At 33.2% G+C, this 25,254-nt stretch overlaps 1 protein-coding gene across 2 annotated transcripts in view; it reads right to left on the reverse strand.

Annotated features, from left to right (window-relative positions):
* Positions 1-9,355: 9,355 nt before the first annotated feature.
* Positions 9,356-25,254, reverse strand: part of LOC140431279 (uncharacterized) — a 52,615-nt gene continuing 36,716 nt past the window's right edge. The window contains exons 1-2 of one of the 2 annotated variants that reach the window (XM_072519213.1): positions 10,378-11,300; positions 9,356-9,709 (exon numbers count right to left, since the gene is read on the reverse strand). In XM_072519213.1, the coding sequence (XP_072375314.1) occupies positions 9,419-9,709; positions 10,378-11,283 (1,197 nt within the window). In that variant the 5' untranslated portion in view covers positions 11,284-11,300 and the 3' untranslated portion in view covers positions 9,356-9,418. Of the gene's footprint in view, positions 9,710-10,377; positions 11,301-25,254 lie in introns of those variants that run through there. The other variant, XM_072519214.1, reaches the window with a different exon arrangement.

The following is a 25,254-nucleotide window of genomic DNA, read 5'->3' on the forward strand; positions in this document are numbered from 1 at the left end:
GATTCTGGACGATCTGATACTATAATTTCTTTGAAAGCTCTCAAATATTTCGACCAATTGCATATATAAAAACTTTCTTCGATTTTCTATGAAAGTTATGACAAAATTTCATTTAAATATTAAAACACCTTTATTTATTAAATGCGGAATTTTGAATCTTTTCGACGCTCGTATGGCAGATTGGAGCAATTCTATTAGGAAGTACAGATTTGCATGCAAAGATTTTTTGCCATATTAAGTTCTAATATGCGAATCCTGACCTTTAATTAACCCAAGACTCAAGATCATAATACACTTTGAAACCTTATATAAAAATATTTCTTACCATTTTATAGCAGACGGTGACGTGTTACTTCCTCTCAAATTACGGAACTTAACACTGCTGCATTTTATTGATACCGCTGAATATGGTTTAATCCACAACGTAGAATTACCTTATCCAAGAAATTTGATGCAACAGTAAACGTCCAACGACTGAATAATTACGAAACATTAAATCGCTCTATGAAATTTACTAAGTCGAATGTTCGCATATTTTATTTAAATAATAATAAAAAAGAATATTATTACCCTTTGTAAAAAATATAAAGATATTTTTTACGACAAGAAAACGCGTTATGATTTACATCAGCTGTAACACACGAAATAGAAACTCGTGATGAAAAGCCTATTTATGTTCTAGGAAGAAAATAAAAAATAAGTGGAAACATTATTAGACAAAAAAAATATTAGATTATCAATCCTCCTTATTCTGCGTCAGTTTAGATAGTATCGAAAAAGCCTATGCTTCGGGCAAAAAAAAAAAAGATTTTTTCTCTCTCTGGGCCCGTCTGATCAAAAACATCTTAGTAATCACAAAAGCTAAACCTTATAGTGTTTGCTGCTTATTGTTGTTTCCTACACACAATCTATAATTTTTGTATCCTGTAAAAGTTTGTACAGGTCTTTTGCCTGGTGTGTCCTGAATCTACCAGAGTCTCTTCTTGGTTCCCCGTAAAGTTTTTGTCTTTTACGGTCCAGCGCTTAGCAATGGCATAATACATGTTTTACAGTTTCTAGTTCCTTATTACAAAGTCTGTAGTTAAGGTCTCCATTGTAAATGCCTATTTAATTCAAGCATTTTCTTACTGGTGCATACTCGGTCAACATTCCTGTTACTATTCTTAGTTTGTTTATGCCGATATGAAACAGTTCCTTTGTGACTACATAATCCAATTTGTTTTGGGCTACTGTCCCTATATATCTCGTAATTCTCTTTAATGGAGTCCTCTACAGCCCTACGAACTGCAGCCGTTGGTATTTATAACAGCTGATTTCCAGAGTTACAGCCGCTTCGTTTGCTTCGTTCGATCCTCCTTTTGCAAGTAATTATGCTTTTTGATTGCCTTCGATGTCCTGATGTCTTGATACCCAGATAAGCTCAACCTTGTTCCATCTCCCGTTTTATTCAGTTCTTTGATGCAGTCTAGTCGGTACTTCCTGACACGCCAGTGCCTTTACTGCTGCTTGACAGTCAGAAAATATATGAATCTGCTCTTATTCAAGAGCTCTCTCAATATTTTCTTTCGCACATTGCAGTATCGCATAAATCTCCTCTTGAAAAACGGTGCAGTTCATCTACAAGGCAAAGCTTTCACTAATTCTTGGATTATTTAAGTATATTCCTTCCCCCACACCCTCTGTATTCTTGGATTCATCTGTATAGCAGATCTTACTGCTTGTTTCTCCAAACATTTCTGTTTAGAATAGACACCCTACGATATATGAATTTTTAAAATTGTATTTTTTTGTTAGGTGTTCTGGTTTCTTATTAAAAATGTCCTTTGTCACAGCCCTTGTGATACTGTAACGTTATAAACGTCACATATTTGTTATTTTTTTAAAATAATTCTAATATTTTACTATTTTATTTTAAATAGTTGGCGCTCACTTCTTCAATCAACAAAATATGAAATATAGAACATATATATGAATTTCTATACCTCACTTCAGTCGACGAAGTATATTTGACAGTTGTCATCTCTGCTCTGTCATGTCACTTTTCATTTCAATTCTGTAGTAGCATACTTTTTATAAATATCGTTCATCTATAATAAGGTATGCTTGGATTGAAAATTTATTTATAATATTAAATATTTTCCTGGGATGAGTACTGACATTTCTGGTTGATCCATTTCTCTTATATATCTGTATTGTTATAATTGTGTATTTGTCTTAACCTAAAACTACACACCATGTTTTATTTTTCAAAGTGTTATTCCCATACGCAGTTAGTATCTTTAATATAACTTAACTAATAATTTGTTTAATATTAATTGTGTTCATTTTATCCTTGCAAATTTGCTGTTTGTTATTTAATATTGTGATTATTTTCAAATTTCATATGGCAAGGAAATATTTTAAAACACATACAGTGGCTAACCTAAGGTTAATTTTTCTAGTTTTCTGTTCTAATTTTTGTCCATCTTTTTGGGTGAAGAATTCTGCAGTACATGGTCGACCATGATATATTAACTGCAGCTGCTATTTAGAACCTAATGCCACCAGAAAATACAAACGTGAAAGTATCTAAATTTAACTACATCTAAGCACTATATTCTACTGCAATCCTGTCCAGCTTATCGAAGACAAGACCTGAAGCCATATTTAAGTATCATTTAAAAAATTTCTATGTAAAGCTTTATAGGCACAAATTGTTTAGTTTAATTTTAATTTAATATTAAAATTTTCAATTTTTATATTTATTTATGTACAATAAATATGATTAGTTAATATCTTAATTTATTTGTACTAGCCAAACTGAGGTTTTCATATTTACTTCTAAGATAGATCTCACACCTGAGAGACTGAGCTCAACGCAGCCTAACAGTTAGCTCATAAAGAAAGTTGTGAGTTTTATTGTTCTAAATTGGCTTCCAACTTTCATAGCTAGCTACATTATTACCTATTGGCACCCACCGTTTCTGATGCGTTCAGCATCATTGAACATTCAGTTCAGCAAATGCAAAGGAGGCACGCCTAATAGAGCCTAATTAGCTGCTGTTAAAGTAGTACGTATGGCACCAGTTATCCTCATACTCATACACGCAAGACTTTGCACCTCTCAGAGTTTGGCTTTGCAGCTGTTTAAAGTGTTTTAGTCCACTATATTGTCGCTGCATATATAACTGAGAAATTAATCACCACAAGGTACACCTTTTGCAGCAAGTCCGGTTTTAAGCCCCATATCTTCCCATACATACGCCTGACCCTCATAAGTGTTGTAACTACACTGCTTGTTATTTTGCCCAATAGCTGGTTTCAGGTAAGTTTCGATTGTAGTATAACCCCGAGATACTTTAACTCTCCCTTTGGCTAAATTACTTATCACTGCAGCTTTAAAGGACCCAATCCCTCTAGTTTCCGTCTAAGTGTGAACGCGACTATGGTGGATTTGTGGGGATTTATAATTAGCCCCTCTCTGTAAGTGCATGCATTGTCTCACTAATTCTCGGGCCTTGTTTATGCGATCCCTGACTATCGTTTTGTACTTTTCTTTGCGAGATGATTACCAAAAATTTTACCAAGCAGTTTCTCTAATACCTTCTGTAGGAATGACATTTTGTATCTGTATTGGTTTTAGAAACTTTGCCTATCTTTGTCCCTTTGTCCCCGATTTAGGAATGAAAGTTACCCTAATCTCTCTCCATGCTTTAGGTATGTACCCAAAGGCTACACTACTTCTGAGTACATTGCACATTCTGCTGTATAAATATCCGGTCTCCTTTGTAATAATACTGGATAAATACCATCCATTCCTGGTGATTTATAGGGATCGCATGCGTTTATTGCCGATGCTACTTTTTCATAGTTTACAATATTTTTAACTGTCTGACAGTTAGTTCTTAAGGACCTCTTCAGAGAATCGTTGCCTACTGATTCCCAGTCAATTGGTGATTCAAATATTTTTGATCCAGGGAAGTGCGCCCTGTGAGAGGGCAGGTTTCTTGGAATACTGAAATGACAGCGTCATTTAGATCATTCACTGCCATTTCTAGATCCGTGGCGTCATTCATCGTTCTCCTCATCCCCGACAGATGCTGATCTAGAACTTCTTTATAAACCTCCTAGTTGGTTAAACGTTTGTTACGATAAGTGGCTTTTCCCTCTAAGATGTATCTAATGTGTCTATGGTCTGAGCAGCTCTCCTTCTCAGACACATACCATTCTAATATAAAATTGTTTAGGAAATTTGAGACTATCGCTTTCTTTCTACTTTTGGTTATGAAAGTCGGTTTTTTGTCTACATTTCATATATCTAAATTATTTGTCATAATAAATTGTATGAACGACTCACTCATTTTGTTATGGTTTGTGCTCCATTAGGTCCTGTGGTGTGCGTTGGCATCGGAGCCGATGAGCAGCTGCATCCCTGTTTTTCTGCAGTGTCTCACCAGCTCCTCCATTTTATTGGTCGGTGTCGCTGCTGGATCGTCTGAATGAAGAGAGGCCGAGCCCAGAATAATCTTCTCTATCAAGAGAGGCATGGAGTGTTGTAGACAATGTTACTAAGCATATCTATAGAAGTCTTATCTTTGATCTTAGAATAAAGATTATTAATTGTTAGGGATGATCTTTAAGCCACATTAAGTTTGATATTATTATTATTATTACCAAAGCTATTTTCAATACTTTTCAGAATCCTTGTTAACCCCGGAGTGATATCCCTGAAGTATGGCAATGAAAAATATTTATTGGTAGGAGTATCCGAGACTGGATTCCCACTTAAGACACCAGGATCAGCATCAGCATTGTTAGTCGCGAAGGAAGGTGAAGTACCCTCTTTATGGACAGTGTTAAACAAAATCTAATTCACTAACAATTAATAATATTTATTCTAAGACTTCTATAGATATGCTTTGTAACATTGTCTACAACATTCCATGCCTCTCTTGCAATAATTCCTACATCGACCAAACCTCTCAATTATTGAAATCACGTATCAGACTACACCGTGAGAACAATAAATCTAAAAGAGAGTTCATTGAAATGTCATATATTTTACTTAACGATTTCTCCATGAATGTTAAGAGTGACACTAAGAATCTAAGCGATATATACCACTACTTACTTAAATGGCTATGAAGAACACTACAACATCACACAGAACTTGACTGATATATCCATTAACAACTAACCTACCTAAATAATAATTTTCAATAATTAAAAAAGATAACATTCCCTTGCTTTTCTTAGATACATCTCAATAAGATATTACAATAATAATACATGAACAATATAATGTTTTAAAAAAATTTTTAATTAAGAAAAATCTTAAATAATAATATTACCCTAAACTGGGAATTAACTTTATTTTGTTACACCAATGAACCTTAATACATTTATCATAAGAACTACTTTGACATGTCAGCGCATGCGTTCTGGTAAAACAGAACCTCACATGTGAACTTTCCAACAATCAGAAATTTAATTATTGCCGACAACTCAAAGAATTAATTCCTTTTAAATGTAGTTGCATTGGTTTTTTCGGTCAGCCTTAGGTACACCTTTGCGTTTCAATTTCATAGTTACCATACATTTCCTACGATAACTTTTTTTTCACATAGTAACAAAAAACCACTATGTTGTTACTAGCTAAGTTTTTTTATTTTAACATCCTCACACTACAATTATAAGTTACGGTAAGATCTCCAGTGTTTTTTAAATAGATAATATATGGTAGCTAATTATAATTTCTTCTCTTTCAGCCCCGAAAGCCCTGAAGAAGCCAAATTAATTATCTTTGACGAAAACGTTCGGCGAAACAATTGATACTCATTAGAGTCTTTCTTGCAGATCTCCCCAATATTTAAGAGTTTACTATTTAACTTATCTGCAAAGATTAAATTTCTTTTCTTTATATTGTAGCGTTTAAAATTTTTCTTTTAACTACGAAATATATATATGTTAAAAATTGCTAAAGACGCCCCTGTTTGTTTGTTTGCAACAAAGTTAAAATTCCCCATTTCGTACATGTTATTTCTAACTATAATATTTCAAGGGTTTTTTGTCGCTGAACAACGATTTGTTTACATTCAAATCCCCCAAATCTTTGAATACATTGTGAGGTAGAAAAATCAATATAATACGTGTTATTTCTTCATATTAGGAAGTAGTTTGTTTGAGGGTCGCTTTGTAACATAGTTAAGGCCTGTTTTAAAAACAAGAAATTTATGTTATGGACGTAAGAAGGGTCGCCCACACCGGTATTAGATTTAGGTCAAGAGGGGAATTTATTTTGCGTTGAATTTTGTAAAATGTAAGGCATTGATGAGTCAAGCAAGAAATCTCGGAGCAGATAGATGTTTGGGCGATTTTGAATCGCGAGTCGATTCAATTTATTTTGTGTTATGTCTTAAGACCGGTTAACCCATTAACGCCTACGGGTACCATATGGGGACACAAAACCGCCCTCTATTTATGTGCGTGTACTAACTGACAAATTTAATTTGAACGCCACTGACTGAGAACTAATCGTTCGAAATGCTCATCGGATGCGCCTGACAAGATCAGTTGCTTGTTGTACTCGCGAGTCAGAGGTTGTGCTATTTTTTATTGGACAGATTATTTTCGACGACGAAAATATGGACATCCCGTTACGGTAAGTTAAATTATGTCGATCTTATTTATTTTATTGTATATATAGGCGATCGATTTTATTTAAAAAACGTATTTTCGCAATACTGTTTGTTGATTTTCTAAATATATGGTTCTAGTTTTTTATAATTTCGTCGTAAACGTCACTGTCACCATATGGGACCAGTAGGCGTACTACGGACAATATGTATTAGCCTATAGTTTTATACGATAATTTTAGTTTCAGAGGAATAACTCTTCAAGAAGCGTTAGATATCGCCTACGAATCTAATAACGAAGTCACTGATATATACATACAGCCACCTGACTGTCAGGATCTGACCGATGAGGATTCAGGGTATAAAGATAAGGGTGAGACTGTTGAAAATTTGAGTAGTCGTCAACTGTTAGCTCTAACTCTACTTTGAAAGCAAATGGGTATGGAGCAACTGGAACAATTAGGGATGACCGAATTCAAGAAGAAGTTCCTATACCGCCTAAAAAGATTATGGCCAAAGAAGCTCGAGGCACCTACACTTCAACTATTGAAACGAACGATGGTATTCTTTATGTGAGGTGGATGGACAATAATGTGGTAACAGTGGCCAGTACGTGTTTTTGGGGTTACTCCAGTGAAATCTGTAGAGAGATTTTTCTAGAGAGAAGAAAAGATAAAAGAAACGTACCTATACCACGTCCGGATGTAATTTCCAAATACAATAAAAACATGGGAGGCACCGATCTGATGGATGCAAATGTATCTTAGTATGTAAAGTATATTGATTATAATAATATAATAACATACATTGTTTCAGTTATCGTATTGGTGTAAGATCAAAAAAGTGGTACTGGTCGATATTTACATATCTTATTGATGTATCTATACAAAATGCTTGGATTCTCTACCGCAAAAGTGGCAGAAATATCAGCCAGTTGGCATCATATTATAGCATCATATTTGGCAAATTATAAAACGACAGCTAAAGGTCCAGGTCGAATGCCTAAAGCTGCTGGAAGTAACAGCCGTGTTGGAGACGATGTCAGATTTGATGGGCTAAACCATTACGTAGTAGTAGTGCCAGAAGGAAAAAGAAGAAGATGTGCCGGGTTCAATTGTATAAGCAAAGGGCGTACAATGTGTATCAAGTGCGATGTTGGTTTATGTTTAGAATGTTTTATGAAATTTCACACAAACACTTAATTCAGATAATATTTTGTGTATACCCTGGAACGCCTACAGGGCCCATATGGTGACAGCATGTTTTTTGTATATTTTGAAATAAAAATTTATTCTTTTCCAAACGTAGGTTAATTTTACACCTTTCTTTATGAAAGTTCAAAAAAAAAAAATCGTAAATTCAAAAAAATTTTTTCTCGGCGTTAATGGGTTAAGGTGATAATACTCTTTGCATAATGGCAGTTTAGAACAGAGTAATTATCGTAAGATTTGTGCAGTACACCAGCACTGAAGAAATTTTGAAAATATATAATAATAATAATATATATATAGATATATATATATATATATATATATATATATATATATATATATATATATATATATATATATATATATATATATATATAGGATGTCCCCGCCGTCAGCTTGCTTCCTCCACCGAACCTAATTCTACATCTTTTGATTGTTCGTCCCTGAGTATGGAAATGGTTGCTTTGTCCCTGTTGGAGAATAGGTATGTCCAGATAGATGTCCCATAGATGTTTAACAAGTTGTTTCAAAGTTAAGTGCTAAACAGTGAAAAACAAGGTAACATTTAACGTATTAATTTGAAAGTGAAGACAGACATTTTTTTGCTAAAACAATAATTGCTTTCATTAAAAGGATTTCTAATAATTAATAAGTTGTAAATTTTATGGTGCTATTTTATGGTAATATTTTATAGCTGTCATTTTAATTGCTTTTTTTTAAATTTAATGTTAACATATGACAGCTAGCTTAATTTTTTTCGATATTTATTTGTTTTGTTTGTTTAAAAAAAAGGTTAATCTCTGTGCGGTAACATATGTAAGTTTTTGTATTTTCTCCAACCCCTGGAGTTTGTAAACGGACACATGTAAGTTTTTTTATTCTATATTTGGCAACTATTTATATAGTATATTTTTTGTGCCATTTATATGTTTCATAACTGTTTGTATGAGACAAAAATAAACGTTTGATTTGTTTCTCTGATCCATTGTTTGTATTTATTTTAGAAAACCTCCTAACCCTTTATATATTTTTTATTGTAGGATATTTTTCCTAAATCTAGCAAGTCTAGGATTCTTCGAAGCGGCGTCCTTTTCTTTAAAATAGCTAGAAGCCCTTTCTTGTTGTCTTAATCTAGTTGTCCAGGAGATTTACGTAAGTATCCCCTTTGTTTCATATTTTGGTAGCTACACCAATCTCAACCCTCTTGTCTTTTACTTACCCACGACCCCAGCTCTCCAGCAACCCCCTGAGTGCCGTTCGCATACGTTTCGAATTATTTTGCTTGCCCTATCTTCGCCCCCATAGTTTCTGTCCCCTATTTCTACCCCTATGTTCGTACCCTGAGGTAGGCAATATAAATTCGTTACAATATAATATATAATCATCAATAATTTTTTACTTTTTGCTTTTGTACTACATGCTTGTTTTTTAGTTTCTAATGTAACTTGGTTCACGTTTTATAATGTATATCCAAATTTTTCGTGAAATTGTTTAATATTTGAAGAGAGCTAAAAAAGATTAATTTTGAACTACAGTTGATATTAGAATGTTTATTTGACTAGAAGCACACATAATAAAACTATTTTATTTAATTTAAGGTGAAGTTTCTTTTAAAAATTGTACGGCTACTATTACATAGGAAGTGATGCTACCAATGATAAATCCCATCATGGTTGAATTAGCTACAAAAAATCCAGATGCCGAGAGACATGGTTTTCTGTGAGCTGCTTGTTGAATTAAGAAATTAAGCTCTTCTTTGATAGCATCTACATTGTATTGCGGGTTGTTGTCTAAAGTGTTGATAATGCCATAGCATACAGTTATCGTTCTGTTTGCTTCCCTTGATAAGTTCTCGCCAGCCGATGCTAGGGCCATTATTTTTATCTAAAAAGAAAGAAAGTTATTAATGTTTACAAATGGATATAAAGTTACAAAATAGAGTGAAACTCTGTAAAAGCTGTTAATTTTTTATTTAGTACAGAATCGTTATTATATATATATATATATATATATATATATATATATATATATATATATAGGGTTTGCCATAATTTATTGAAAACTTACATTACTTTAAACATAAAGATATGATGTTTATAATAATACGCTAATATCTATATCGATATCAAGAACGGAAGGACGGTTTGTACGCCCTCTAAGAAATGTATGATAGTTCCTACTTTCGCTTCTTGAAGTTGGTTACGTAAGTACATAAATTTATTTTAGAAAATACCAAAAAAGTAGTATTAAACAATATAAAAAATAAATATTAGAAATAAAAACCATATTTTTTGGCACATCTAATTCATAACAGAAAATGCAATGTAATCCTTAAAACTAATGATAAAAAAATCAAATGGTTTCTGCTTTCTAATTGTATATCATGCTCTTTAAACCAGATTTTAAAGTGAAGCACATTATTATGCAAACTTCCAGCTTATTATGACATTATTATGAAAAAAAAACGGCATTTGAACATTATTTTATATAAATATTAACCAAATTAATGCAGAATAATATAAAAATTTATATATTAATATAAAAATACTTACAAAATTTTCTAAAATCCAAACCCCACTGACTACAGGTGAATTTTTACTAAGTTCTACACCGTTTATGGGAAAGCTGATATAAATAATAAGAAGTATCATATACGTTAATATAAAAGATATAATAAAGATGATAATGAACAAAAGCCCTTTACCAAAGACATCGTTCATTAAGTCCACTACATCACAAACTCCATTGTACAAACCAGAAATATTTTTGATTTTTTCTTCCATTTTAAAAACATCTACACAATTTGAATAGCGGCCTCTTTTCAAATCTGTATTTAACAAAATATAAGGCGATACAACTACTTTTTCCAAAATAGCATTTAATATTTTGAACCTTTTAATGACCTCCATTGCCAACCAAAACCATAAAAACAAAATCACCGACAACTGGTAGTACTGAATATTTCTTATTACATATATAGAATAAAATCTAAACCCAAGGTTACTGATCCAAGTCCAAGCATCAAACATAATTGGGATTAGTATCAGTAAGTGACCCAAACCAAAAAATATAAGGTAATGTTTCAGTTCAAGTGGACAAGAAATGCCTAAAATCCTATCAAAGTTCCGTAAACTTTGGACGGTTTGTAAAAATTTCTCTGGAAAAAGAAAGACGGACGTTATACTCACAGCTACGGTAGCCATACATAAAAAGAAGCTAGATATTTGATCAGCTATTAACATATAGATTGTATATTTTCCAAACATGTTATGATTTTTTTCGTATGCTGAGTGGATCCATGCAGCGATTGAACCAACTATTAAAAAGAGTACATACATTTTATATGCTCTACACTTGGGATTGGTAGAAACAATACCGACCAAACTACAGAGTTTCATAGTAACATATACCCCCCGTAATTTTCCTGTACAACGGCCATAATTCGCTTCGCAAGACATCTTCGATCATTTGTGGAGGATGGTAGCTTGACTAAAAATATTGTTGCGTGTATATTTTATTTTCCATACAGTAATGAAATGATAACTAGAGTATGACATAAAATTTCATTTCAATTTATTAAAGCAATAAATTTAATGTGTAACAAGGGTGACTCTATTTTTTCACATAATTTGTTTGGTATTTAGTACAATGGTAACGCAGTAATCATTATTTTAAGAATATTCAATAAAAATGAAGGCAATAATTTTTACAATTAAAGGTATAAATAAAAATAACGTTAAATAAGTCATACCACGTTTATGTATTCTTTTACATAGTGTGATTCCAATGTTACTAAGTTCTTCTTCTTCTAGTGCCAACTTCACTAATAAAGATTGACTTTAATAACCATTGCAAAATTCGTCTCTATCTTCTGCTTTCCTTAAAAGCGTCTATGTGTTTAACTCGCTGAAAAGATGGTCAAAAGTTCTTTGCCCCCTACCATTCTGTGCAACCCAGTTAGTTCGTAATATGATTGGTCCATGGTATTTTTAAAATTCTTCTAAACAGCCACCTCGAAAACTTACAGCTTTCTCATTAAGTCAGCATTAACAGTTCAAGATTCGGCATCACAAAGAAGAATAGAGTGGATGTAATATTTTATTAATGGTTATCTGATTTGCATATTAAGTCTTTAGTTACTCAGAAATTTTGTCTTCAAAAAGGCTACTTCTGATTGCTCTATTTTTAAACGAATTTCTCATTTTGGATTTAGATCTTTAGTAATCCAGACCACTAAGTACTTCATTTTGTCCACTTGTTCAATATTTTATGTTTATTATTAAACCAAACTGTTCCTCAGTATCGCAAATTGTGTTTAGTAGTATCTGTAGCTCTTCCTCACCTTTAGCGATAATGACTGTATTGTCGACATAACGAATGTTATTTATATTTTTACCATTAATTTATCTTGATATGTTCTGTGCACTTTTCAATTGCTTGTGTAAATAACTTAGGAGTACATATTAAATAGTAATGGTAAAAGTACACAGATTTGTCTCCTACCTCTACTTATCTGTTGCAAACAGTGCTATTTCCATCCAATGTTACCACAGCCTGTTGATTCCATTAGAGATTTCTCACGATGTTAATATCTTTTTTTCGAGTCCATTTCACTTTAGATATTCCATGAGAATGTTATGTTTAACTTTGTCGAAAGCTTTCTCATAGTCTATAAATGCTACGAAAAGATATTTTTGTTAATAACGACATTTTTGAGCAAGAGTTGCGAAACTATACAGAGCTTCTATTGTTTCGAAGCCATTACGAAAGACAAACTGTCTATTAATTATATCTGCTTCGTACTTTCTAAATATTCTTGCATGGATAAGCTTTAAAAATGTTTTCGATAATTGTAACATTAAGCTGATCAATCTATTTTTTTGGATGAGGGTGAAAATGTTCTAAACAACATACCATTGTTCGGTGTGTGTTGGATTCAGGTCAGAAGAAAATATCTGAGACCATTTCTCGCTGTGTAGAGGAGGTCCTGCAAACGGATGCCTTCCTGTTGCTCTGCCTACCAACTTAAACCACCCATTCTTTGTCAAGACACCCCCGTACGTGTTCAGTTAGTGAACGGAACTTAGGGGTGTCTTGCGCTGCCTGAATTGAAAATGAAGATTGCCAGTTCTTAGCTAGAAGCGGTAAGGAACCAGAAGAAAATGTATGTAAAATAGAGACATGGCCTTGCCGATGGTATTACTTAAGAGCGGTAATGAACCAGGGGGAAAGTATATGGAATGTATAAGTAGACTAGGTAACAGTAAGATATAGGAATACTAGTTATTAGGTAATACTAGGTAACAATAAGTAAGTATAGTAAACAAGTGTAGTACATATATACACACATATACACATATCTATATATTCATACATAATATATAATGATAACCAATTTTGAATCGAGACGGATTGCCCCAGATCACTCTCATCCTGTCTCAGATTCTTTCTCTATCATGGATTATCTCTTCATAATTTTTGTTACTTGGTCTATAAGAAATTCAAAGTTTTTTCTGCTTTCCATAGCGACACGTATTAAGTTGTCAGAGGATATCTCTCCTAGCTTTGTTGTTCGCATTATATGTTGTTCTGATGAAAACAGCTTGCAACTGAAGATACAATGCTCCAAATCGTCTTCTACGTTACTTATGACACAATTATCATCGCTGATTTTTCGTATACGATACATGTAAAATCTGAAAGAACCATATCCGGTCAGGAACTGCATAAAATAAAAATTTACTCTCTTGAACTTACACACGTACCACTCTATCACATTGGGTATTAATTTTTTGGTCCATTGTGCCTTGTCTATCTGTACCTCCCATTCGGCTTGTCATTCTGTTAGTAATTGTTCTCTAATGGCAGCTCTGACCTGAGGTAGGTGACCGTCTTGAAAGTTATAAAGCGTCTACCGTTCTCTCGCTAGGAGGTGAATGGGGAGCGTACCCGCTATTACCTATAGGGTCATCGTTGAAGTAGTCCTGTACGCACTTGTCACTTTTAATAGGGGCTTTCGCTGGGCTCTGGTTATTATGTCTCTATACTTTTTGTATGGTTTGTTTCAGGGTTTGTTTCAGGGAAAAGTAGAAGGCAAAAGAAATAGAGGTAGATCTCCCACACGATACACGGACCGTATTGTTGCTACCATTGGCGCTCCATTGTCAGAATGTGCTAGAATGGCAGAAGATAGAAAAACGTGAAGGAACATTGGGAAATTTAGTTAATAGCTTCATGATATCACGATACCTGCATCAGGTTAACGACTAAGAAGAAGAAGAAGATACTATTTGTAATTTGGTACCTCTGCCCAGATGGGGGTTCCATATAGAAGGTACCACTCCTGTATAAGACTGTACCACTTGCAGGTAAAATCCTTTGTAGGGCTGCCTTTCTTTCTTCCGCTCTCTGGACTACATCTGTCAGGTGTTTCGTGAACCTTAGGCCTGTGCCGATGTATATGCCTAGGTAGTTTGCACAGTTTGTAGGCATTATAATAGTACTACCAATGTGAAAAGTCATCTCGGGTCTTCGTTGTAGTCCTTTTAGTATGACCACTTTCGTTTTGCTTCCTGCCAGTGTGAGATCGTTTGTAGCCATCCAGCTGTTGACTTTTCTGCAGCATGTGATGACTTTATCTTCGATTTTCCAGTTCATGTAAGTCGTGACTAGTATCGCCAGGTCATCTGCGTATGCGATAGCTAGAGATAAAGGGACATTATAACGTTAATTTTTCATTCCTCTAGTACTCTTATTGATCTTAAACTGTTATCAAAATTCACTGATAATTATTGTCGTATCAGTTACGGTCACTATATTTGGTAATTTTTTCTTTGATGTGTTTATATTTTCCTATTTCATTAGAGCTTTTCTCACTTCGTTTACATATATTTTTTAATATACTATGTATGACGCACCGTGTACTGCTACCCAGTTTATTAATGTTGATCTATAATTATTTAGGTTACATTTGAGTAGAATTGTACGTTGTTATTTTATACGCATTAGCGTAATTAGGCAATTTCATTCAATCATAATAATTAATTCAGTTAACTATCTAACAAATATGATTTATTTGAAACGTTGGTTGATTTTTAAACTTCAAATATTGTAAAAATTTTAGTATCTACATATTTAAATTAAAAAGAAATTTATTTTTAACAAAAAAAAATTATTTATGTTGAACTACTCTTACCTCTTAGGATATGAAAAATAAATAATGATCTATTCTCGTGAGTAAAATCTCATAAAAATCGGTCCGTCCGTTTAGGAGAAGTACCTACCACCAAAGAGTTTTTATACATGGAGTGCACCAGGAAACAACGAAAATAATCTGATAAGACACCAAATCGATTACATTCTTCTTAACAAAAGATTTAGAAATGGGGTTAAATACTTGAAAACATATCCTTTTGTAGACTTTGGCCACAATCTACTTCTTGCCAACGTTAACATTAAACTGAGAAAATAACAGAAAAAACGAAACAAGTCAGAGACTAGATTTGTCAAAGTTTGAGAGTGAAAAATTTTAACAACAAATAAATGAAGCAAGCTTCATTTATTCACAGAGCTTAAAAAAAAAGATACTAACAGTTACTGAAACGAAATGAAGGCGTTTCTTGTTTATAAATAAAAATGGGTAGTCCTAGTTATTTTTTTTGTTAAAACATTTGTTCGCGGGTTCTGTTTCTTCCTGAAATGCAATTTCATTATTTGGTTTGAATAATAATTTAAATATCTGTTGGTGTGGGTTTGATTTTCTGTAAACTCTGGTGACATATCCAAAAAAGGAAGTGAATTGTTGTTATCTTATTCCATGGTGAACTTGATGAATCTTGACTGGCCAGTTGGTTGTTAAAACCAGTGGTTATAAAACACACACATATACACAACTTGATTAATTCTTCGTTATCGTTGATGTCCATCAGCAATGTATTAAATACTTCTGGTACATAAGGCGAAATATAGAACACATCTTTTACATATTTCATTATATTGAAAGTTGTCTATCTTCTTTGTGTAAATTTTTTTTTTTCGAAACATTATCTAGTTGAAAGTAGGTATGTGCAAAGCGTTACCTAGTAGCTCCATGATAGATGATTTATTCAGTTTGGTTTTTTTTAGCAAAAAACATGGCTGTTGCCTATAACACCGCAGTCAAGTAAGTCAACCACCTATTTTGAAAAACATAACAAGCTCAACAACTTGTTGGTTATACTCTTTTCACACAATTTCTTAAATTATTTTTGAAGTTATACTTCTATAAGCGCGCTCCATGTTGGAAATTTGCACGGGAGTGAATCGGTGAAATCATTACATATGTAAGATAATGAGTACGAGAGAGACATAAGATATATTTTCTCTCTTTCTCTCTCGAGAATAAAAATGTTCCTTTTGTATATATATATATATATATATATATATTATATATATATATATATATATATATATATATATATATATATATATATATATATATATATATATATATATTGAGTAAATTTTCTTGGGCTTAGGTTCATAAAAAAAATTTTGATTTGATACTAAGACATTTTCATATATTTTTTCGACGTTTCGGCAGGAAATCCATGCCTTTTTCAAGAAGTAATATTGACTAAAAAAACATTTTATGACATACATAATACGGTTTAAAAGTTAAACTTTTGACTTATCAAGCATTTAAAAATTCGGTACTAACAAGTAGACGTCACAATTAAAATAATATTAAAAACATAGGACATACCCATTAAGTCACTACATGTAAAATGTATTTTAAATCTAATGTGTTGTTTATTGATGTTAGTTTATCATTTAAAACAATCAGTTATTTTAACATCATAGGCGTTCTGAGATTGTCTTTTTATGTGTTTTTAAATTAAGTTAAAACATGTTTTGTTCAAATTTTTGACATCTTTTTTATCATTTATTGCATTATTATTTTTTTATTTGTATAGACTCTAGAAGCTCTCTCTTCTTCCTGTTGGGTTCACTTCCCAGGATCTTGGTTTTCTCAAAATCAAATTTATGTTTTTTTTCGTTTTCATGTTTTGTGAGGGCGGTTGAGATTTTTTTTGTCATATTTGTGGGAACGTATTCTTGAGTTAAGTAGCTAACTAGTTTGTCCAATATAAACTCCATCACAATTCGAGCAGGGAATTTCATATACAACATGCGATCATTTTAATAGAGGGGTTTTTTTTAGTCTTGTTAAATTCTTTTTAAAAAGATTGTGCCTATTATGAGCAACCGTAATATTATGTTTGGACAGAAGATTTGCAATTTATTCTGATAATCCTTTTATATAGGGAAGAGACATATAGTTTTTCTTTACCGTGTTGGTTTCATTGTTATTATTGTTATTGTAAAATTTATGCAGTCGCGATTTAAAAGTGTTGTCGATAAGGTGGTGTGGGTATGAATTAAGTGTTAGTGCTGTTTTTGCTTTTTAATGGCCTGAGGTCTATTGATAGAATCGGATAATCTAATAGCTCTATCGGCGAGTCTGATAACTACTGATTTCTTTTGAGACAGAGGATGATGAGAGTTGAAATTCAGATATCTCGACGACCAGGTTTTTTGGTGTACCATGAAGTAGTTATAGTACTGTTTTCTCTATGTAAGGTCAGGTCCAGAAAATTAATTTGATAATTTTTTTCAATTTCTAATGTGAATTTTAGTTTTTGGTGAAAGTTATTGAATTCATTTAGTAAAATATCCATTTTATCCTCTGGTGCTGCGCTTAAGCAGTCATCTATATAGCGATAGAAAAAAGGTAAATCAAAATCTATTTTATTTAAAACAATTTCCTCTAGATGCTCTAAAACTAATTGAGCGATGGCACTGGATATGCTAGCACCCATAGCACATCCATCTGTTTGTTGGAAGATTTTGTTTTTATATAGGAAATAAGTTGACTTTAATGTTGTTTCGACTGCTAGCAGAAATTTTTTATTTACAAAATTACTATAACTACTTCATGGTACACCATGGTACACCATGTTCAAAAACAGTACTATAACTACTTCATGGTACACCAAAAAAACCTGGTCGTCGAGATATCTGAATTTCAATTCTCATCATCCCCTGTCTCAAAAGAAATCAGTAGTTATCGGACTCGCCGATAGAGCTATTAGATTATCCGATCTTATCAATAGACCTCAGGCCATTAAAAATGCAAAAACAGCACTAACACTTAATTCATACCCACACTGCATAAATTTTACAATAACAGTAATAACAATAAAACCAACATGGTAAACAAAAACTATATATCTCTTCCCTATATAAAAAGATTATCAGAACAAATTGCAAATCTTCTGTCCAAACATAATATTACGGTTGCTCATAAAGGGCACAATCTTTTGAAAAAGAATTTTACAAGACTAAAAACAAAAAGCCCCTCTATTAAAAAGATCGCATGTTGTATATGAAATTCCCTGCTCGAATTGTGATGGAGTTTATATTGGACAAACCAGTCAGCTACTTAACTCAAGAATACGTTCCCACAAATATGACAAAAAAAAACTCAAACGCCCTCACAAAACATGAAAACGAAAAAAAACATAAATTTGATTTTGATTTTACAATTTTACAATTTTACAAATTTTACAATAACAATAATAACAATGAAACCAACACGGTAAAGAAAAACTATATGTCTCTTCCCTATATAAAAGGATTATCAGAACAAATTGTTTAAATCTGTTTAAATCATTGAACTTGTTTTAGCTACAATTGAGCTTGTCAAAAAAAAGAATATCTCGAAGGAATTTTAAAGCATCAAGCAACTCATATGAGGAATTTTCGTTGCTAAGGGAAAGATGTAAATCATTACAAGCGGTATGTTAATAGAGCTGTTTAGAGAATATTCAAGTAAATCTTTTCAGTAGTCCCCGCTCTTTTTGGAGGGATGTTAGTGCTACACGTGGGTCTAGTACTTATCCTAACGTAATGTCTAATAAAGGTGAAGATGTAATAGCTCAGAGTAGTAATGAAATAGTCAATCTATTTGCTACTTATTTTTCAGGTACATTAATAATAGTGGGTATAATTTACCTAATTTAGAATTGGACTATAGTGTGAATTTCAGGCTCTGAAATTTAGTCTGACTGATGTTTTCGAGGGGATTATGAGTTTAAAAACTACATATTCTTCCGGGCCTGATGGTATACCTGCAGCACTTATTAAGAACTGTATTTTTTCCCTTTGTACACCTTTACAACAACTTTTCAATTTATCATTGTCATCATCTGTATTTCCACAATATTGCAAAAATAGTCTTCTTACACCTATCTATAAAACTGGCAATCGTCGGTGTGTTAACAATTATAGAGGTATAACTATTTAATCAGCAATCCCAAAACTTCTTGATAAATTGGTATGGATAAATCTCACCTGGGCTTGCACAAACATTATTATTAATGAACAACATGGATTTTCTAACGGGAAGTCAACAGAAACAAACCTTGTCAATCACCAACAATACTTGTTGGGGGCATTTGAGAATAAAATTCAGGTCGACATCATTTACACTGATTTCTCAAAGGCCTTTGACCAGGTTATTCATGTTCTTTTGGTCCACAAACTTCATGCATCTGGCTTTGGTGACTCCATTGTTAATTGGATTATAAGTTTTCTGATGGGACGTACACAGTAAGTTCGTATTAACAATACCATATTTTTAAAGAATTTCATTGTTGTTCTGGTGTCCTACAAGGGTCTCTTTGTGGTCCCTTGTTTTTTAACTTGTTTATTAACGATATTGGTCAGGCTATCAAAAACTCACACTTTCTGCTATTTGCTGATGATCTTAAGTTATTTCGTTGTATACATGATAAATCGGATAGAGATCTCTTGCAAGATGATGTAAATAATATATGTTTATGGTCGAAACAAAATGGTTTAAGCTTAAATCCAACTGAATGTTGTTGTATTTCATTTGGTCATATAAATAATCTAATAGCTAATAGATATGTTCTTAATGATGTACTCTTGGATTCAGTTACTGAGATTAGAAATTTGTATGTATTATTGGATTGTGCATTGACATTTAGAAGCCGTTTTCTTTTTCTTCTTTCTAGAAACAGGATTTCGTAATCTTGGTTTTATTTATCGTAACAGTCACGATTTTTTAACTATTGTATTCAAATTATTGTATCGCCCTCTGGTACGCTCAGGTCTTAAATACTGCTCTGTTGTTTATACCCAATTCATTTTAAAGTACGTATTAATATAAGAAATACTGAAAATTACTTCATAGATTATTCTGTAATAATGTTTTAATTTAAGATTGTTACACTGAAGAACCGCAGGTTGACCGCTGACATGTTATTTTTGTTTAAAATTTTAAACAACGTTATTAATCGTCCCCTGTTATTAGCCAATGTGTATTTAAACACAATACACAGAACTCGACACACTGCACTCTTATATATTCCTTTTCATAGGACTGATTATGCTCGTCAGTTTCCCTTGTCGAGAATGCTCAGCTCTTGCATTGACCTCCTATTGGGTCCATTCTGTCCAAATATTAATGTTTTGAAAAAGCAATTTAAAAGTCATTAATCTAAATATGTGATATTTTTTACCTTTTGTGATTTGATACACTATTTTGTGTACAAATTTTTACTGTTTAATTGTTTCTTTTTGTTGTTGTTTTGACGCTTATTGTACATGATACTTTACTTTTTACTATTTTTTGTATTTTATTGTAAATGGTTTTGCCGTTGAAATCAATAAAATAAAATAAATAAAAATAAATCGGGTCATGATAGCTAGACCCTATGTAATGCAGATGACCTGGCCATCTCAGAGTGCGGAAAATTTAATGGCATGGCCAGAAATATAATACAACAGGTTCTGACTGTAGTTACAGAATGGACATTAAATGTAGGACTTAATATCCTCATCTTCTTCTTCTTGGAGGTTGGCTACTACAATTTTAAACTCTTTTCTATCTTCAACTGTTCTTATTAGCTGTTCAAAATTTAGCCCTGTCCATTGTCGAATGTTTCTGAGCCACGATAGTCTTTTCCTTCCTAGGCCTCTCTTTCCCTCGATTTTTCCTTTCACTATAAGTGGGGCATATTGGTACTTATTATTTCTCACTATGTGGCCTAGATATGATGTTTTTCTAACTTGTACTGTGTTAAAAAGTTCTGTTTCCTTGCCTATTCTATGCAGCACTTCTTCGTTTGAGGTATGCGATGTCCATGAAATTTTGAGTATTCTCCGGTAGATCCACATTTCAAACGCCTCCAATTTATTTACGGTTGATGTTTTAAGGGTCCACGTTTCAACTGCATATAGAAGAGTCGACCAGACGTAGCATTTTGATAAACGTAGTCGAATTTCGAGTTTTATTCGAGAATCACAAAGCAGTTTTTTTATTTTTTCGAAAGATTTTCTGGCCTGTTCTATTCTCGATCTTATTTCTAGATCAGGATTTAGGCTGCTATCGATCCAACATCCCAGGTACTTAAATCTATTGACCTGTTCTAAAATGTATTCATTTATTGTGCAAGGTTGAGGTACGTTTTGGTTTTTTCAGATTGACATCACTTTGGTTTTTTTAATGTTTATTTTCATACCAAATTGCTCACAGGTCGAGTTGGTCTTGTCGATAAGTCGTTGTAGACCTAAGTCGGAATCCGCAATTAACACTGTATTATCGGCGTATCTGATACTGTTGATATTTACGCCATTCACATTGACTCCATCCTTGGAATCCTCCAATGCTTCTTTAAAATAGAAACTCGAATATATCGATATCCTCATAAGTATCAATCAGTCCAAAATCATGAAATTTATCTCATATACACATTTGAAACTCATAAGTGAAGCAATGTATCCTGGGGTAATATTAGACTCGAGGCTTACTTGTAATCAGTAAATAGAACGAATAATCCCGAGAGCGGTAACTAGCTATAAGATCTATGTAAATGGTAACCAGAAGCACTCATTAAAAAATGTGGGATAAAAAACTGGACATAATATATTGTATTTATAACATGGTGGTAAAAACAAATGCAGGAATAAAGTGCCATCATAAAACTGAGCTACGTGCAAAGTCTTGCTTTCTAAGGAATCAAAGGGGACATGAGAGGCAAACCAATGGCAGCTATACTAGATTTCCGTCCTTTACATATAATTAAGGGGGAGGTGAGGACGAGATATTATAGACTGCGAGGAAAGGCGAGGATGAGATATAGATTGCGAGAATACGTTGGAAAAAGCGCTGGTTAGTTAGTATTTAAGGACATAGTAGTCGGGAGGGGTCGGGAGTAGGAATATTTCATTTTGAAAATATAAATATTTCTATTTCACCATTGCAGAAACTCCTTAAAATCCGTTAAAGCTTACCCAGGCGCAGATGTCTTTTCAGACCATAACCCTCTAATAGCGCAAATGAGTATTAAACTAAAAAGATTGGAGCAGAAAAGAAGAGCAAATCAGATAGACGTCAGTCATTTATGTAACCTGGAGGTAAAGGAGAAACTGCAAAAATGTATTAATAATAATTTCAAAATACTCCATGAAAAAGAAACATTTCAGCCAACGAACAACATAGATAAAAAATGGCAAAACGTAAAAATGGCGATAACAGGTCCTGTGAAGAAAATTCTGACTAAAGAAAAACCAAAAATAAAGCAAAGGTGGATGACTGATAAGATCCTTCTTCTCATGGACAATCGGAGAATAATGAAAGGAAAAAACGAACAAAGGTATAAACAAATCCAGAAAGAAATCAAAATAGAAATCAGAATAGCAAAAGAAGATTTTTATAAAAGAAAATGTGAAGAAATAGAGCAATCGCAGGCAAAACATGATATTTTTAATGTACATAAAAAAGTGAAAGAACTTGCAGGTACACAAAAACGTAAGCAGCCAAATACCCTGTATAATGTCAACGGAAACATACTAACAGAACTAGAAGAACAGTTGAAGACATGGAAAAACTATATTGAAGAACTCTTTGCAGATGATAGACAACAATATGAGCTAAGTAACATACACGGAGACGAAGGTCCAGAAATAACGGAAGAAGAAGTAATGTACGCACTAAAAAGAATGAAAAATGGTAAAGCCCCAGGTCCAGATGAAATACCAACGGAAATCCTTAAACTAATAGAAAAAGACTTGATTCACATTTTAGTTAAACTTTTCAATAGCATTTATACATCAGGAAAAATACCACAAGAATGGCTTTTATGCACCTTTGTTACTATACCAAAAAAGATAGATGCCAAACAATGCAGTGATTACCGCACAATCAGTCTGATGAGCCATGTACTGAAATTATTTCTGAAAATTATACACTCTAGAGTACACAGAAAACTGGAAATGGACATCAATAATACCCAGTTTGGATTCCGAAATGGACTTGGAACAAGAGAGGCGTTGTTTGCACTGAACGTTATGTCTCAAAGATGTCTTGACATAAATCAAGATGTATTCATGTGTTTCATAGATTACAACAAGGCCTTTGACAAAGTGCGGCATGATCACCTAATCAGACTCCTGACAGAAAAGAATTTAGATTTAGATAAAGATTTAGATAAACGAGACATCCGACTAATAGCAAATATGTACTACAATCAGAAAGCAGTAGTGAGAGTAGAGAATAATACCACTGAAGAAATTGAAATAAAGCGAGGTGTGAGACAAGGGTGTATACTGTCACCAACCCTGTTTAATCTCTATTCCGAAGACGTAATGAATAGAACACTCTCTGAGCAATCCGTAGGTATTAAAATAAATGGTGTTAGATTAAACAATCTGAGATTTGCCGACGACACCGTTCTGATCGCAGAAACACTTGAAGAGCTACAGACATTGGTGAATAAGATAGCAGACTGCAGCGAAGAATATGGACTATCTTTGAACATAAAGAAAACTAAATTTATGGTAATATCAAAATCAACACAAAATGTCCAAAATTTATATTTACACAATGAAATTATCGATCGAGTTAGCAAATACAAATATTTAGGCACTTGTATAAATGAAGACAACGATAGCTCAGCAGAAATCAAAATAAGAATAGAAAAAGCCAGATCCATATTCACTAAAATGAAGAGAGTGTTCTGCGGAAGAGATTTGAGCCTTGAAATGAAACTTCGCCTAATGAGATGTTACGTACTTTCTGTGCTGTTCTACGGAATGGAGTCATGGATGTTGAAAAAGATTGATACCAAAAAATTAGAGGCATTTGAACTGTGGATGTATCGCAGAATCCTGAGAATATCATGGACCGAGAGAGTCACAAATGTCGAGGTCTTGAGAAGAATGAATAAAGAAAAGGAAGTCATATTTACGATCAAAAAACAAAAACTGCAATACTGGGGACACATTACAAGAGGCGAAAGATATGAACTGCTTCGAATAATTATGCAAGGGAAAATAGCAGGAAAAAAGTCCATAGGAAGAAGACGAAACTCCTGGCTAAAGAATCTACGGGAATGGTATAGCTGTAGCAGCAACGAATTGTTTCGGTCAGCAGTTTCGAAAATACGTATAGCCCTGATGATCGCCAACCTTCGAAACGAAGATGGCACTTGAAGAAGATTTCACCAGGAGAACATACCTCTCTATTTCAGTCGGAGATCTTTGTAAGCTTGCCGCGTGTAAGGAAAATTAACATAATTTTCGAACTGAATCATTTAAATATAATCACAGATAGCCAAACAGCCATAAGGACACTCATAAACCCTAAGGTGGATTCTAAGCTAATGTGGCAATACCGAGGGAAACTCAACAGTCTGGTTTAACATAATAGTGTCACACTATTATTGGTTTCACGTCACTGTGGAATATATGGCAATGAAAAAGCTAATCCCCTAGCCGGAAGAGGATCAGCTACAAAATACTTAGGTTTAGAGTCGGCCGTAAGAGAGTCAAACATCCGCGAACGTAAAAAAGCCTATATCTGAAGGCAACATAATTATTACTGGAAAAATATACTAGTTAAAACACATGGCAAAATCTATATTAGACGGATATGTACTAACAGGTCTGAAATACTACAAAAAACAAGCAGAAATCACTTTAGAGTCATAACAGACTTCCTTACTGGACATACGCTAGTCAAAGGAGACCTGCATATAATAGGATTGTTTCATGGATACTTAAGCTGTAGACTCTGTAGAGGAGAACCTAAAATAGAACACCAAATCTTGCCTGACTGCCAAGTATTAGATCTCAGGCGGCAAATACTTTTTGGAGACAACCAAGTGACTCCAAAAATATATTTTGGCCTTCCACTAGACCTAAATAAACTGGTATAGGAAGAGAAAATGGAAGATGTACAAAAATCTGATTGGCTACATTACGACCGGTTTATAATAGACCAATTCAATAAATAAAAATGGTCAAACATTATAAAGGTAACTTTAAACACCGCTGTTAATAAAAGATACACAAAATGTATT

Source organism: Diabrotica undecimpunctata, unplaced genomic scaffold (genome assembly GCF_040954645.1).
Source record: "Diabrotica undecimpunctata isolate CICGRU unplaced genomic scaffold, icDiaUnde3 ctg00000614.1, whole genome shotgun sequence".
Lineage (NCBI taxonomy): Eukaryota > Metazoa > Arthropoda > Insecta > Coleoptera > Chrysomelidae > Diabrotica > Diabrotica undecimpunctata.